The sequence below is a fragment of the Electrona antarctica genome (genome assembly GCF_951216825.1).
Source record: "Electrona antarctica genome assembly, chromosome: 2".
NCBI classification, from domain to species: Eukaryota; Metazoa; Chordata; class Actinopteri; order Myctophiformes; family Myctophidae; genus Electrona; species Electrona antarctica.
The window spans coordinates 35,267,310-35,284,759 of record NC_136807.1 but is presented as its reverse complement, the minus strand read 5'-3'; the positions used below and the strand labels follow the sequence as shown (position 1 = coordinate 35,284,759).

Below are 17,450 nucleotides of genomic sequence, written 5' to 3'. Positions count from 1 at the left end.
GTCTTCAGAGGTCACATGGTCTCCTCCTGCATCCCACTCGCTATTCATTCAAACAAATGAACACTCACACGTTGTGTGAGGGAGGAGGGGATGTCGAAACAAATTGAACGGAGACAGCCTTTGATGTTCCTACGAGACTACATGCACGAAAACAACAGGGAGGTGCTTGCATTACATTGCGTCGTGTTTGCCGGCATTTGAAATGAACAGATGGGATCACTCCCAAGGGTGTACTGCCGTGAACCTCACCTACAGTACAGTACAGTACAGTACAGTACAGTACAGTACAGTACAGTACAGTACGGGTCTCCATGGGGATTCCCTTGATGGTGGAGAGCATATAGGGCCAGAATTTGCCTGAACGAGATCTAGTCTTGGTAAATAGAACGGACTTCACATCAAACACAGTCAGGTCATTGCTGTAGCCTTGCAATACATGTCTGGATATAGTGCTGCCTAAGTGCCGGGCTAATTGGCTCCACAACGATACGCTGACAATTAAATCCATTTAGACCTGAGGCCCATTCTAAAAAAAAAAAAGGCTTCTAAATCCTTGTTTCTATGTCTGTGGTGCTCAACCTTTTTCATGTCTAGGACCCCCAGAATTATCTGTATTTGGCCACGGACCCCCCATCTGAAAATATGTTGTTCCAGGGACTCCCCAGAAACAAATATTTGAGTTAAAAACGTTCGCTCTGAAAGAATATATTCAAAGATTTGCGCCACATTTTCCCGATTTTTCAAAAATAGCAGATCTACAAGCTCGTAGCGCTGCGCTATGAGCTTGTAGATCTGCTATTTTTCAATAGCTAAGGTATAACACCAAAAGGGGTTCCCGTCCTGATGTTAGATCCATTTTTCCACATGTCCGCGGGGAATACGCAGCCCTTCGCCTCACCTTCAGAGGAAAAATAAATCCGGTAAATACGGAACTCCCCGTGGGACGGAGGAATTGTTGGTGCAGCCACCTAGCTGCGTACGGTTCCATTCCCCAGTGTAGCCTGATTATGTTAGAGAATCACAATTATTGTGCATAATCGCCAAAGTGACGTCTGGGAGACGTGTTGGGCACAAATGGTGTTAAATCACATCAAATGTCATGGCAGCCCCCAAGTAACTGAGGTGGATGCAATCTCTCACCTTGAGCTTCTTGTCTCCGCTTTGGGCCGTGTCGTACATGAGCCTGGACCCTCTGATGTCACACAGCTTGTCCGCGTCGCCGTGCAGGAGCAGGAACGGCCAGGCGATGGACGGCAGCTCCCTTTCGATGCGCGCTGCCGCCCCCATCAGCTGCATGCCGAAGGACACGCGGATTCCTCCATGGAAGTTCAGCACGTCCGCATCGTACGCTTCCACCTGGGTGGCGGGAGGGAGGGAGAGAGAGAGAGAGAGAGAGAGAGAGGTGTAGGGGGAGGAAGTGTCAGGGCATGAGGGAGTTTTGGGGAATTGATGTAGGAGGAAGAGAAAACAGAAAATGGGGAGAGTTGTGGAAGTTGGAGAAAGTGAGTTATAAGCAGTAGGAGGGAAGATGGAGAGATGTTTGGAGGATGGTGAGATGGTTCAGAATGGATAGATGGTCGGGGAGAGAGAGAGAGAGAGAGAGAGAGAGAGAGAGAGAGAGAGGTTAAACAGTTAAACTGTGGGCCTGACCTAAATTATATGCACACTCAGCCAACAGAGTTATATTAAAAAAAACAGTCTGCCATATATTATGCATATCCTGCGTGTCCTGTTGTAAAACGTACATGGAACAAACGAGCCCCGTACTTTATCAGCAGCGTTAAATATTTATTGAATTGTACTGGGTTGTCGCTGCACCACCTCCATCTGCTTCCATACTTGGCAACAGCGTGCCTTCTGATTCTTCTCGTGCCTGTAAATACAGGCTATATTTACAGGCCCACTTGAGTTAGCCAGAAGGTATAATACACACACACTTCAGAGGTTTATCTGAGGTTGTGTGATCTGCTGCTTTGGGGAATGAATAGCAGAGAGAGGTGTATAGTCACTGTAGTGCAGTGGTTCCCAAACGTTTTCATGTCAAGGACCCCCAAATCGACATTTATTAGTCTGCGGACCCCCATTTGAAAAGGTATGCCAGAGACCCCGATAAGAGAGGAGTTTTACGGCTCTAGCAGCGATTCCAAAACATATTATATATTGAAATTGTATTTCATTTAAAGGATAGCCCCTTGAGATGCATCATCTCGTTTTAGAGGGGGTCCTCTAAAACAAGATTATTATTAATTTCATGGACCCCCAGTTTCACACGCATTAGGCCCCCAATTTAATGGCATTTCTATCTCTGGTACCCGATTTATATTGTAAAACCACTGTTAATTTAACTCTGAGAGTGTCCATTTGTACACTCTCAGAGTTACAGACCCATAAGGGTCCATTTGGTTCCAAACTATCATTTAGCTGGGGACCCCCTGGAACTCTCTCAAGGACCCCTGGGGGTCCCCGGACCCCACTTTGGGAACCACTGCTGTAGTGACCTCTAGCACAGCTCCCAGGAGGAACATGAAACTCTGACTCAAATGACAGAGAGAGAGAATAGAGCAGTGTTAGAAAAGGTCATCATCTTGTTTTTTTAAGAAGTGCAGAAGGCCACTTAGAGTCCAGTAATAATGTCATTTGACCTCAAACAAATAGTAAACAAAAAGAAAAGCACTCATTGGGCTAAATTCGGCCAAATGTGCTGACCTCATCACTTCTGTGATGACGGCTATGGCTGTTTTTAGCCCAATGAGGTTTTTTTCTTGCAAAACTAATGCTTGGAATGGATTCTGAATCATGAAAACCCACGTCACATGCTACTTAAAGCATGATGACATTTAGAAAATGTTTGCCTTATATAGGATGTCAATGGTGGCCATACTGTTCAGGCCTTTTTCTAAACTTTCCCCTCAGACAATTCCAGGCAACTGTTCATAATAATTATACCTAATTCATCCCGCGGGGGAATTCAGTTTTCACCTTCACCTAGCTCTGGTCCATAGCCTTACTGCTTCACCTAGCTCTGGTCCATAGCCTTACTGCTCTTGCTGCCGTTGCATTAAGCCTATGGAACTGATTGGCTTCCTGCCTCGCATGAAATGCAGACCAGCCTCTCCTCTGTAGCGAAAATAAAAATGTTTTACCTATCACCAATACAAAGACAGGTTGTGTAATTAGAAAGTCTACTTTCCTTAGTGGACGCACTTTGAGCCCCCCACCACACGGATAAATGCACTTTTTGGCCAGAAAGGGATTTTGTTTTCACCGGGAAAAAAATAATTGTATTTACTCCGCTGCGCCCTCTACCGATATTGCCAAGAGAAAACCCTCATAGAGAAGATTTTTCCTTCGGGTGAAAAAAAATCCCTTTCTGGCCAAAAAGTGCATTTATACGTGTGGTGGGGGGCTCAGAGTGCATCCACTAAGGAAAGTAGGCTTTCTAATTACACAACCCATCTTTCTACGGTAACTCTGTCATTTCTCAACCGTTTCGGACGTTGGGCAGCTCGCCTGAATCGGCCTGGCCCCCTGGATGCGTTCCTGGGGGTCTGGATGTTCCGAGCCCCCCCGGAGACCCACACATGGTAACATGGTTTCTCTACCGTTTCAGATGTGGGGCGGCTCGCCGGAACCGGGCCGGCACCTTGCCTGTGGTCCTGTGGGTCTGGAACTTCTGGGGACCCCCCGGGACCCCCACACGGAGTTGCACCACTCACTTCACACGGGGGTGATTTTCTATTTTCGCTACAGAGGAGAGGCTGGTCTGCATTCATGCGAGCCCCGGAAGTCGACAGTAACATAGCTCCAAATGCGACGGCATTAGAGCTATGGACCAACCAAAGCTAACCTTCACCCAGCTGATTTTACTGAGTAGCATACATTTACAATGTTTTTTTAGGACATACTACAGTAAATGAAAAGAAATGTCATTTTATTCTGCTGTGTGTCAGTATAAATTGGTCTTCATTGTTCCTGCTCTCTGAAAGTCTATACTTTCCAAAAGGACTGGAGTTCTGAGACTGTGCAGGTACCCACAGAGAAACACCAAGCTACACGCACACGCTGTATAGTTGATGTACAGCTGTCTTTGCTTGTTGAACAAGTGAGATCACAGGGGGTCTCTCACACACACACACACACACACACACACACACACACACACACACACACACACACACACACACACACACACACACACACACACACACACACACACACACACACACACACACACACACACACACACACACACACACACACACACACACACAGCTAGACATGACAAAACCTCTGTGGTTTGGAACAGAGTCAAGAAAATATATTGTTGAACAATCTGTGACCTGGAGAATAAACATCTGTGAATGGGTCCATGTACAGAACAAACCCATACGCACGCACGCACGCACGCACACACAAACACACATAATTGATGTCCATCTATTTTTAGTGGTTCACTCATTTCATCGCTGGAGACCTGGTTTTGATCTCCAGTTTATTGCACTTGATTTCATTAAAAAATAAACACTACAGCCTTTTCTTCCCAACATCGCTGTCATACCCTGCTTGGTGTTGGCTGGTGTACTGACCTACATAGTCAACACACACCTCTCACACGACCACACATACATGTGTACACGCACACGCACGCACAGACAGATACTTCCCATGTGCCTCACCTGTTTCTGGTCTCGTGAAACCCATCTGGACTCAATTGTGCCCAGAGAGAGGCTGGGCATCATGTGGTTCAGAATCTTAGCCATGAAAACCTACACAGTAGCAAAACAGCATATTATGTATATTTCATTAAAGTCAGCACCACGCACGCGCACACGCGCACACACACACACACACACACACACACACACACACACACACACACACACACACACACACACACACACACACACACACACACACACACACACACACACACACACACACACACACACAATTAATCAGAGACAAGAGGCGAATACAGAGACAAAATAATAAAAGGGTCTCCAGATAACCTAAGTAGAGAACTAAAGGAGATCAGGTGAGAGAAAGGAAGACAAGAGAAAGATCATAGACATTCAATTCTCTTTGAAGAGGTGCCCGATGTTAACGTGTGTGTGTGTCTGTGTGTGTGTGTGTGTGTGTGTGCGCTTGCATTTGAATGTAAGTGAGTGAGAGAAGTAACATACGTTAAAAAAAAAAAAGATAAAAGAAAGTCAAGGAGAAGAGAAGAAGAGAAGAGATCATAAATGAAGAGGAGAAAAAAAAGAACAGAGACGAGGATAAGAAGAGTACAAGGATGGAACAGAACAGAGAATGGAGAAGAGAAGATAGAGGAATATAAGACGAAATGAGATGAGAGAGGATGGGAGCAGAGGACAGGAAAACAGAGATGTGAGGTTAGGAGTGTAGTATAGTGTATAGTGTCCTATGACATACATGGGCCACTGGCGGCCCATGTATGTTATAATACATGCCCAATGTATTTGCATTTAAGTTCATAAAGTTAACATAAGTATAACTAAATGCATTTGAAAGAAAGATTCAAAAGAATAATAATTTCAGGATTCAAAAATAGAAAAATAAATATTCAGGATTTCAATTCAAATATATAGCAAAAATAGCTGATCTACAAGCTCATGTGGCTCTCTGGAGTGAGTGTGGACATGCGGTGGCCCTCTCTCCATCTTGGAAGTTGCCCAACCCCCCTGTTCCTTCCTTCCTATACCTTGAACGGCGTGGCCGAGTCGGGGTTCACCTGGACCATGGGCGCTATGAGAGCCATCCCTGCAAACTCACTGGGCCTCTCACATGCTGTGAGGATGGAGATGGCGCCGCCCTGGTGGCAGAAGAACACACAACAAAAACATTGTTCTAAATTAAAAGGATGGAGATGGCAACACCCTGGAGGCAGAAGGCCTCACTCACACCTAAGACACACTGTGTCTTCTGTGTGTCATGGCCGCCTCAATGCATTTCCATGGTTTGACCAAACATTTTTGTTTGATGGGGGGAGGGGGGCAGAACACAGCCATGCAACAAGGTTGTGTCATCAAACCATGTGACTCCCATTGGAAATGCATTGAGGTGGCCATAACACACAGAAGACACAGGACACAAGTCTGTGTGAGTGAGGCCGAAGAACACACAACAAAAACATTGTTCTAAATTAAAAGGATGGAGATGGCACCACCCTGGAGGCAGAAGAATACACAGCAAAACATTGCTCTAAAAGTCAAGCTCTAGGACTAAATCACAGTGTAGGTACCGTATTGTCCCGAATATAATATATATCTGGAGTGTATTAGTCAGTTTGGTATTGACTTGGATCATTGTTTGCAAACCGTCATGTCGGTTTATTGTAATTGTTTATGTAAACTGTAAAAAGTGTCCTGTAAGTCCATATGGGCTGGGCATCTTCGGAAGCATGACACTTAAATAAAGAATCAATCAATCAATCATATAAGAGGACTCTGATTATAAGACGACCCCCATTTTTCAAACTCATTTGTGGAAAAAGAACATTGAATGTCAAATAGTCTAGTCCCTGATTATAATACGACCCCGTTTTTTGGGATATTTCCATTGGAAATAAAACATAGTCTTATATTCAGGCCAATAGGGTATATAGTTATGGGTGCCCAAAAAGAGGCAAGGGGTTCTGATATCAAAGAAACATTGATTCAAATAAAAAAATAAACAATTAAGAGCACCCGGGTGGCATAGAGATGATGTTTCCTGCCCGGCACTGTGGAGTGGTTTCTAATCCTTCACGGTGCCCGGCCGGACGGCTTGGCCGGACGGCTTGGCCGGACGGCTTGGCCGGACATTTCCAACAAACATAATTGGCGGTGTTCGACTGCAGGTGGGTAAATCTGGGAATTCAACAGGGTGTCAAGGCGGGGGGCGTGGGAGGAATACGGTGTTCCTCCGAACGCGTTACATCCTCATGGTGAAACTCCTCACTGTGAGGTGAAAAGAAGCAGTTTTTGATAAAAATGTGGTTGTCTACACCACTGGTTCCAAAACCTTTTCATGTCAAGGACCCCCAAATTGACACTAATTAGCCCGCGGACCTCCATTTGAAAAGACATGCCAGGGACCAGTGATTCTCAACCTGTTTAATTTCAAGGACCCCCAGTTTGACATGCATATTAGTCTACAGACCCCCATTTAATGGCATTTCTATCTCTGGGACCCCTATATTGTAAAATCAATGTTAATTTAACTCTGAGAGTGTACAAATTACATTTGTACACTCTCAGAGTTACAGTCCAATAAAGGGTCCATTTGGTTCAAAACTATCATTTAGCTGGGGACCCCCTGGAACTCCCTCAAGGACCCCTGGGGGTCCCCAGACCTCACTTTGGGAACCATTGGTATACACCCTCCCTAAGACCAACTAGGGGTTGGCGGTGACAGGAACTACATAGCGAAATTTGAATGTGGCGTAATGACTACAAATTGGGAGAAAAAAGAGACAAGAAGGCAGACAATCCCTTTTTTGTTTTGATGGGAGTGGACCTCCACCCTTCCATCAAGGAAGTCAGAGTGTGCGTGCGTGCGTGCGTGCGTGCGTGCGTGCTCGCGCGTGCACACGTGTGTGGGAGGGGGGGTGGGGGGTGTTATAGATACCATGAGGAAGACGTTGAACCCAATACCCTAAGGACAGGACCATACGTTTCAAACATATATGCCTGGAATGAGCCCTAAGCCACACTGACATCTGTGGTGGTCACGATTCAAATGATTTGCTCCAAAATGTGTGTAAAACCTTGAGAGACGATCGCTTCAGAATGGCTCTCAAAAAAAATTAGGTGAGGGGTTATTGAGACAGAAACAGCGGAGAAAACCAGCGAGGGGTTTGGCGATGAATGCCGCATGCACACAACATGTCTTTTGTTTAAAATGGGTGTGAAGTTCCTCCTCCGCGTTCCTCTGAGTTTCACTATATAGACATGAGTGGAGAGAGAGAGAGAGCGAGAGAGAGAGAGAGAAAGCGAGGGAGAGAGAGAGAGAGAGAGAATGTCAGAAACAGGAAAGGGTCAGAAACAGGTCATGGATTTTGGGATTTGAACCCTCGACCCCAGGAACACACACATGTGTTCTAAAGCTGCGTCTAACATGAGCTGTAAGCCATGTCGTTGTCTTGGCACATCATGGCGAGTGAGGCTTTGAGGAGGGCTAGAATCTAACCACTCAGGGCCAGGATAATTAGAAGATCTTTGGCTGCCAAGAACTAATCCATTAGCCACACTTGATTTTGCCCTGGTTTCAGCTAATGCGAGTGCACATGCACATACACAGTGCATGTCGGTGAGTGTATACTGACCAAAATAGACAGAAATATATACGCAAACAATGATATAATCATATAAAGACACGCACGTACACACACACACACACACACAGTGTCATTTTGTGTGTGAAAGACTTTGTTGGGACTTTGTTGGCTAATTTGAGTTGAGCATAATCTTTGTCCGGTGTTTGAATATTCATCAGGTTGAGGCCAACGACTGGAGAACTTCATGAAAAGAAACGGGAAGCACAGACTCAGAGGAACAAAATACTTCCTAACAACACAGTTTACTTTCTAAAGCTGGATAAACACAGACACAAATACTCCCTCTCTCTCAGTTACACACACACACACACACACACACACACACACACACACACACACACACACACACACACACACACACACACACACACACACACACACACACACACACACACACACACACACACACACACACACACACACACACACACACACACACACACACACACACACACACACACACACACAGATCTCATCAATTTAAGAACTAGACTGCAATGTCATTTGGCCTACATTAGCTGGTCAGATAATCAGTTCCATATTGAAAATGAGGAGCAGATTGAAGAATGGAACAAGCTGTAAACAACATTCTGATTCTGGGTCGGTACCGTGAAAATGTGGTCATCACAATTTACAATTGGCGACGGGGTAGATGGGGTAGATGGTCAGTTTATCATGTAGTAGAACACAAGTAAAAACTATTTATTCAAAGAAAATAGGATTCCAGCCAGGTAAATAGCAATCCTAGCATCGGTCTAAACAAAATGCTATCTGAAATAACATTCTTAAGTGGTCAAGCAAGCAGTATATGTCTAAATCTATCCCCAAAAAAGTGCTAGGGTGGGTGAGGTGTACTGGATTCCTAGAGGGTGAGGTGTAGTGGATTCCAGCCAGGAAAAACATTTTGTCTAAACAAAATGCTGTCTGAAATAACATTCTTAGTGATTGTGGTAAGCAAGCACTATTACCGTATGTCTAAATCTATCAACAAAAAAAATATGCAACAAGAAGGAAAAGCAAGTGCCAGAGGGTGAGGTCACTGAGGTGTACTGCAATGGAAAATAGGGAGTGAGTCTGCACTCCCGCAGTCCTGACTGAGGATGGGAAGCATTCTACATGCTTGGGGAGACTTTAGGACACTCGGACAGCATGGAGGGTGTTTCAGGAGAAGGAACGGACAGACTTCCTGTGTCAGCAACATGAAAGAGAAATGTATTTTAGAAGACGGGAGTCCTCCACCCTGGACAATCCTTCCTGCGCACGCACGCACGCACGCACGCACGCACGCACGCACGCACGCACGCACGTCCATTGGGTCCTAACTGAAACAGATAAGGCAGCTCAGAGTTCTGCACAGTGAAGGAGAAAGAGGGTGGAATGATGTCAAAGTGACCAATTAACCAGAAGATTCAACTGATCAATGTTCTTATCTTAATCTTTCCGTCTCACTCGCACGTACGCACGCGCACACACGCATACACACAGTCACACACACACACACTCACACACGCCCTGCCTCTGTCTCCATGTCTGTCTTTCATTCACTCAGTCAGTCAAACATAGATACAGTACACTGTACACATTATGCACAGCTATACACTTAGGGCGGGGCAATATGACTTCAAATCAATAGCACGATTATTTGAAACTTTTGCCCCAATTACGATTAATGAACGATTATTCAAAAAAAAGGAAAAAGTAAAAATAGCTGATCAACAAGCTCACAACGCGTCACATGTAGACTGGTCATTTTCCATGACACCTTTGTACAAAAAGTACTATATAATACAGGGCTTAAAGACGTAGTTCACCCCAAAGATGACTTTCTATCAATAATAACTATAATTGTACAGTACAATTAAAGCACAACTCAATACAAAGACTGTTGAGACTGTGAGTGGACGTCCCATTAAAGCATTACACTTGTTTGTTCAATTCATCAAAACATTTAGAGACGTACAAATGCTTATACTCTGTCATACCGATCTACAAGCTCACAACAGCGTGTGAGCTGTTTAGATCAGCTCTTTTCAGCGTGCCAGAGTGTCGTACAACAAAGTATTTGAATCAGGCTAACTTCTGTTGGTCGCCCTTTCCTGTTTATACAGCAGTAAACAAGTCAAAGCCTAAATAAAGGAATGTCAGAAAGTAAACCTGTGTTGTGTTTCACAACACATGTGGGGGGGGGGGGGGGGGGGGTGTTGGGGGGGGGCTAACAGCAGGCATTACCATCAGATCAGACCATGCAGTGCCTTTTGTTTTAATATAACATTAACATTTTACCAGCAATACGCCTTAAAGGCGATAAAGCGACCGCTAGGGCTGAGAATAATGTGGAGAATGGGTAAATAATCCCTCAGGTTCACTAACATCACCACCAATAAATGATCATTTGCCTACATTGAAATAGATCAGTGGTTCCCAAACAGTGGCTCAGGACCCATGTGTGGGTCACGGACCAAATACAACAAATAAGAAGTAGTGAAAATAGCCGAAGTACAAGCTGGTGACGCATTGTGCGCTTGTAGATCTGCTATTTTTACTAGTTTGGCAACCACTGCACGCGGGTGCGTGCACGCGACCTCGCCCTAAAGGGCGAGGTCGCGTGCACGTACCCGCACGCACCCTTCTCGCCCTCAGGAGTCTTACTGGTTGGTTAAAACAAAACGTTTTTGTGTGAAAAGGTTAAAGCATTCCTATTGGCATATAGGAATGTGACAAAGGAATGTGACTCACACCACATGACACCAGCCAGGTTGTGGGTTGTGTACAAGCTGCCCCGGCACATCAAGCGCAACCAACTCCTCTTACCATGTCATTCTAATAGAGGGTATGCACATGCATGAACTCAATGGCAGATCGAGTGGCAAAGTGAGTGACAAAGTAAATGTAATGTTGTTTAAAGTCATTTAATGCAATCAAATTGGACTTTTCTGTTTGGATGTATGGGCTGTCAAGGCCAGAAAGTAGTTTTGTGCCACTCAGTAGGCATTCTCGCATAACTTCCTGGTATGATGATGATGTCACGTGCATACCCTGCTCCCAGTGCAAAATTTACAGTAATGGCAACACAAGGCATTTTTTTTGGTTGAACCACTCCTTTAAAACTCATTCAGGACAGGAACCCCTTTTGCTGTTTAAAGCATTATGTTATACTTTAGCTATTCAAAAATAGCAGATCTACAAGCTCAAAGAGCGGCACAGAGTGCCGTGCCATGAGCTTGTGGATCTGATATTTTTGAAAAATCATGAAAATATAGTGCAAATATTTGAATATATATATTCTTTCAGAGCGAACGTTTTTAACTCAAATCTTTGCTTCTGGAGGGTCCCTGGAACAACATATTTTCAGATGGGGGTCGGCAGCCAATTACATATATTTTTGGGGGTCCTTGACATGAAAATGTTTGAGAATGACTGACATAGAAACATAGGGTTTTTCAGAAAACTGTTGAAGACATTTTGTAGAATCTGGTCTGGGGTCTAAATGGGGTAATAGTTTAGCTGATATAGGTATTAGGTTTATGATGAAATCCTCCTCCTTGGTTTCTGAGTCATGCAAGATGGATGGAGGATAAATCAAATGCATTTCATATAATAAGGCAGGATACATGAAGGGAGACTTCTACAACATGATCACTGTATATATATATATACATGCAAGCTAAATCACAGCCTCTCCAGGATGTTATCACTGGAGTGTCAAAGCATTTTAGCCCCCAGGTGGCTTTCATTGTCTTTGGGACTTACGTCATACTATTTACAGTCAAATAGAGACTTGCAGAAACAGAGAGGGGCGAGAGGAACTGACTGAGAGAAACACAGGATAAGGGAAATGAGGTCCTGCGATAAGAAAGCTATTCACTACTTTCATTATGCTCGACACGTCCACTATGGGTTGACCTGCTGGTTTTCAGGTCGAAGAGACGCATTAGGAAATATATAGCTTAAATCATGTGAATTCATGTTGCATTGACATTTACACATTTGTCAAGAATAGGTGAGTGGAGAAAAAAAACTGTGTATTGTGGGGGGAAAAAAGTCTCACCTAAAAAAATAAAAAATAAAAAAAGATTTACGCTGTCATCTGTTGACTAGGTTTCACGCCATTTACGCTGATTTCACAATTGTAAGTCACTCAGGATAAGAGTCTAATGCCTTAAGCAAATAGAGTGGCAAAGAAAGTGAGTTTAACGTAGTTTAATATTGATTAATACGATCAGATAAGACTTTCCTGTTTGGATGTACTGTATGGGCTGTCAAGGCCAGAAAGTAGTTTTTTGCCACTCAGTAAGCGTTTCTGCATAACGTACGATGTATGTATGATGATGATGTCACGCGCACACCCTCTATTGTAAATAAAGGCGATGATGAACATGATGAACAGACACAAGTGAATAAAGGTAACAAACTAAGTGAGATTTAAAAAAACTCAACAAGGAAAATGAGAATGGCACTTGGGGTGGCACAGTAGTAACAGTAGCTGCCCACCACCGCCGAGTCTGGGAGTTCAAATCCACCACAGTGCATCTGGCTTCGTCCAGGGGTGGGCAATTATTTCTATATAAAAAGCAGTAAATGGCATTGTTTTGACAAGCTGGTAAGAGTATATTAATGTTATTTCCTCTGACTTCAGTAAATAAATACTTATTAGCACATATTTAGTTGAAACCTCTGCATTCGGCTCGGCCTCCACCTTTCTTTTTGTGGGCATGAGCGGACATTTTTTTGAGGGGGGGGTGACAAGGAAAGTAACGGGTCAATCATACGCAATTCACGGCAGGAAAACAGATTGTGTGTACGTGAATAAACAGGCTTCTATATATAAGCAATGCCATTTTAGTCCACGCATAAGGTAAAATTAGAAAGTATTAAGTTATATTTTCTCATTTCCAAGTAACCTGGTCAGAGTCAGCCAAAGGGCCGTGTAATGACCAGTAACCTGGTCAGAGTCAGCCAAAGGGCCGTGTAATGACCAGTAACCTGGTCAGAGTCAGCCAAAGGGCCGTGTAATGACCAGTAACCTGGTCAGAGTCAGCCAAAGGGCCGTGTAATGACCAGTAACCTGGTCAGAGTCAGCCAAAGGGCCGTGTAATGACCAGTAACCTGGTCAGAGTCAGCCAAAGGGCCGTGTAATGACCAGTAACCTGGTCAGAGTCGGCCAAAGGGCCGTGTAATGACCAGTAACCTGGTCAGAGTCAGCCAAAAGGGCCGTGTAATGACCAGTAACCTGGTCAGAGTCAGCCAAAGGGCTGTGTAATGACCAGTAACCTGGTCAGAGTCAGCCAAAGGGCCGTGTAATGACCAGTAACCTGGTCAGAGTCAGCCAAAGGGCCGTGTAATGACCAGTAACCTGGTCAGAGTCAGCCAAAGGGCCGTGTAATGACCAGTAACCTGGTCAGAGTCAGCCAAAGGGCCGTGTAATGACCAGTAACCTGGTCAGTCAGCCAAAGGGCCGTGTAATGACCAGTAACCTGGTCAGAGTCAGCCAAAGGGCCGTGTAATGCCTGCTCCATACCAGTGGTTCCCAAACCTTTTCATGTCAAGGACCCCCAAATTGACACTAATTAGCCCGTGGACCCCCATTAGAAGATTATTGCTTTTAGCAGCTTTAATAACTTGCGATCTTTGTGTGAATTTTAGCCACAAAAAGATGATATCAAGCAAGCAAGACACATTTGGAGAAGAATTAGGAGAAGTGGGCGTGGGCAGCAGTGTAAGTGTGATCCAGTCTGTCCGGGCTGCTTGTTTACAGAGTGAGACTTTTCTCTAACCCGTGTCTGGGAGTACAGTGTAAATGTTTGGCTGTGTTTTTATGCAGGCAGTATGTTGTATGTAAGCAAAGACACACTCACACACACCCACACACAGCTTGTTCATTTTAAGTACAATAATATGTGGGCAGTGAAGCCCTAGCTGCAATCCTCTCTGACAGACAGAAACCGTGCTAAAGGCAGCTCAATTTGCCATGAATGCTAAATCATACTGTCCTGCTTGAGAAGGTGCAGGCTTTATTGTTGAATGCCGCCTGATGCCTTTGTGTGCCTTTCATTCATTCATTTGATTAAAAACACCTGCATGCTATCTCTTTTACTCTGCAATCAATGAAAGGCACCCTAATGTGATGTAAAACACTCTGGTCTTAACCCATTCTGGACGTGAACCCCTTTTGGTGTTTTAAGCATTATGTTATAATTTAGCTATTGAAAAATAGCAGATCTACAAGCTCGTAGCGCGGCACCGAGTGCCACGCTATGAGCTTGTAGATGTGCTATTTTTGAAAAAACGTGAAAATGTGGCGCAAACCTTTGAATATATATTCTTTCAGAGCGAACGTTTTTAACTCAAATCTTTGCTTCTAGGGGTGTCCCTGGAACAACATATTTTCAGATGGGGGTCGGCAGCCAATTACATCCTTCCTTGACATGAAATAGTTTGAGAACCACTGACAGAAACATGAGGTTTTTCAGAAAACTGTCATGATTTAGAAGTCCTCAGGTCTAAATGGTCTTGAGGACCTTCATCATCAACTGGTTTCATTGGATATACTTGTCCACCTGTGCAAGTAAAAAAAAGAAAGTACAGTAAAATCTAAAAAGCTACACTGTGTCGCATTCGCTTACGGATCCATTTGGCACTATTTCTACTCAGTTCAATTGAATTTCAATTCAATTCAAAGGAGCTTTATTGGCATGAGAAAATGTATGTTTACGTTGCCAAAGCAAAAGTGGAACAAGACAATAAAAATAAAACTATGCATTTACAAATAAATGTTGAATATAAATAGGAATTACATAAAGGTGTAAACAGAGCTGTGTTACATTAACACTTTGGGTAATACTATCTTGTGAAACTATATATTTTTCATATCCATACATATAGGAGACGTTAGCTTTATGCTTTTGAAAGTTGACCGCAGTAGGCCTATTTCAATGTTTGTGCATTCACATATAAAAAAAACATTTGCGACAAGTAGCAGCAATTCATTCAAACGTAATTGAATTAAAGTTAGTTGCTCTGTTTATATAACAGAGTTTCTATACTCTCTCAACACCGATAAATATTAAATACTGTATGTTAACTGTAAACTGAACCTCTCTTCTTCACTGTATTATTACACAGGATGGAGGTATGAAATCCACGGTGTTCATTTAACCCTAAAAGAATGTACAGATTACATCCGTACGGTCCCAGAGATAAAAGAGTGTACAGATTACATCCGTACGGTCCCAGAGATAAAGAGTGTACAGATTACATCCGTACGGCCCCAGAGATAAAGAGTGTACAGATTACATCCGTACGGTCCCAGAGATAAAGAGTGTACAGATTACATCCGTACGGCCCCAGAGATAAAGAGTGTACAGATTACATCCGTACGGCCCCAGAGATAAAGAGTGTACAGATTACATCCGTACGGCCCCAGAGATAAAGAGTGTACAGATTACATCCGTACGGTCCCTGAGATAAAGAGTGTACAGATTACCACTTTCATTCACTCCTCTCTGCCTTCTCCCTCTCACTAACCACCGCTAAAACCTCCTTCTACCACACCAAAATCCAATCCTGCACTTCTAACCCAAGGAAACTCTTCTCCACTTTCTCCTCCCTCCTTAAACCCCCTCCCCCCACTCAACCCTCATCCCTCACCGCGGAGGCCTTTGCCAACTACTTCGAAAAGAAGGTTGATGATATCAGTAGCTCCTTTACCCCCCTCCCCCATAAAGAAGCACTCGACTCAACCAATGCTAACCATAACATACCATGCATGTCCTCCTTCTCTCCTCTATCCCCAGATGAGGTCCTGAAACTAGTCACATCCACTAGACCTACCACCTGTCCTCTCGACCCCGCCCCGTCTCCAATCTTCCAGACCATCGCACCTGACTTGCTCCCCTTCATCACTTCCATTATCAACACCTCAGTAACCTCAGGCTGCGTCCCATCTGCCTTCAAGTCAGCCAGGGTATCACCACTCCTCAAAAAACCAACTCTTGACCCCTCAGATGTCAAGAACTACAGACCGGTATCACTCCTTTCCTTTCTTTCCAAAACCCTTGAACGTGTTGTCTCTAACCAGCTTTCTCTCCATCTCTCAGAGAACAACCTGCTGGATCCCAACCAGTCAGGATTCAAGAAGGCACACTCCACGGAAACTGCACTCCTCGCAGTCACAGAAGCACTACATGCTGCCCAGGCTGCTTCCCACTCTGCAGTCCTGATTCTCCTAGACCTATCGGCGGCATTTGACACAGTGAACCACCAGCTGCTCCTAGGCACCCTAGCTGATCTAGGCATAGGCGGGACGGCGCTGAAGTGGTTCTCCTCCTACCTCTCTGACCGGACTTACCAGGTTTCTTGGAAAGGTTTGCTATCACCCTCCAAACTGGGGTCCCACAGGGATCTGTACTTGGTCCCCTCCTCTTCTCACTGTACACTAAATCCCTTGGCACCATCATCTCTGCTCACAATATATCCTATCACTGCTATGCCGATGACACACAACTGTTTCTATCCTTCCCCCCCTCTGCCACCCAGGTAGAAGAGCGCATCACTGCATGCCTGGCTGACATCTCACAGTGGATGTCTTCCAACCACCTCAAGCTGAACCCAGACAAGACTGAGCTTCTGTTCTTCCCAGCTAAGTCCTGCCCTATGCGGGAGCTAACTATCTCCGTAGACAACGCCCTGGTAAAGTCTGTCCCGACAGCCAGGAACCTTGGTGTTGTCCTGGACAGTCAGCTCTCGTTCAAAACACACATCACAGCTGTCACTAGATCCTGTAGGTTTACACTCTACAACATACGACGAATTAGACCGTTCCTCACCCAGGAGTCAGCCCAGCTCCTAATCCAGACAACAGTCTTGTCAAAACTTGACTATTGCAACTCCCTCCTTACTGGCCTACCGGCATGTGCACTTAAGCCCCTCCAACTGATCCAAAATGCCGCAGCACGCTTGGTCTTCAACCAGCCAAAATTCTCACACGTCTCCCCCCTTCTCCGCTCGCTCCATTGGCTCCCGGTCGCTGCCCGCACAGAATACAAAACTCTGATGCTGGCATTCAAAGCAACCAAAGGCATGGCCCCCCCATATCTCACAAGTATGATCGTAC

The 17,450-nt window shown here is 44.6% G+C and overlaps 1 protein-coding gene across 5 annotated transcripts in view; it reads right to left on the bottom strand.

The window, feature by feature from the left end:
- Positions 1 to 17,450, bottom strand: part of mgll (monoglyceride lipase) — a 58,676-nt gene that overhangs the window by 3,874 nt on the left and 37,352 nt on the right. For all 5 annotated transcript variants that reach the window (XR_013789187.1, XM_079495682.1, XM_079495683.1 and 2 more), the window contains 3 exons: positions 5,723 to 5,833; positions 4,677 to 4,766; positions 1,141 to 1,356 (listed from right to left, as the gene is read on the bottom strand). Coding sequence is in view for 4 of the 5 variants with exons in the window: in XM_079495682.1 (XP_079351808.1) it covers positions 1,141 to 1,356; positions 4,677 to 4,766; positions 5,723 to 5,833 (417 nt within the window). In the remaining variant the exon portion in view is untranslated. The remainder of the gene's footprint in view (positions 1 to 1,140; positions 1,357 to 4,676; positions 4,767 to 5,722; positions 5,834 to 17,450) is intronic.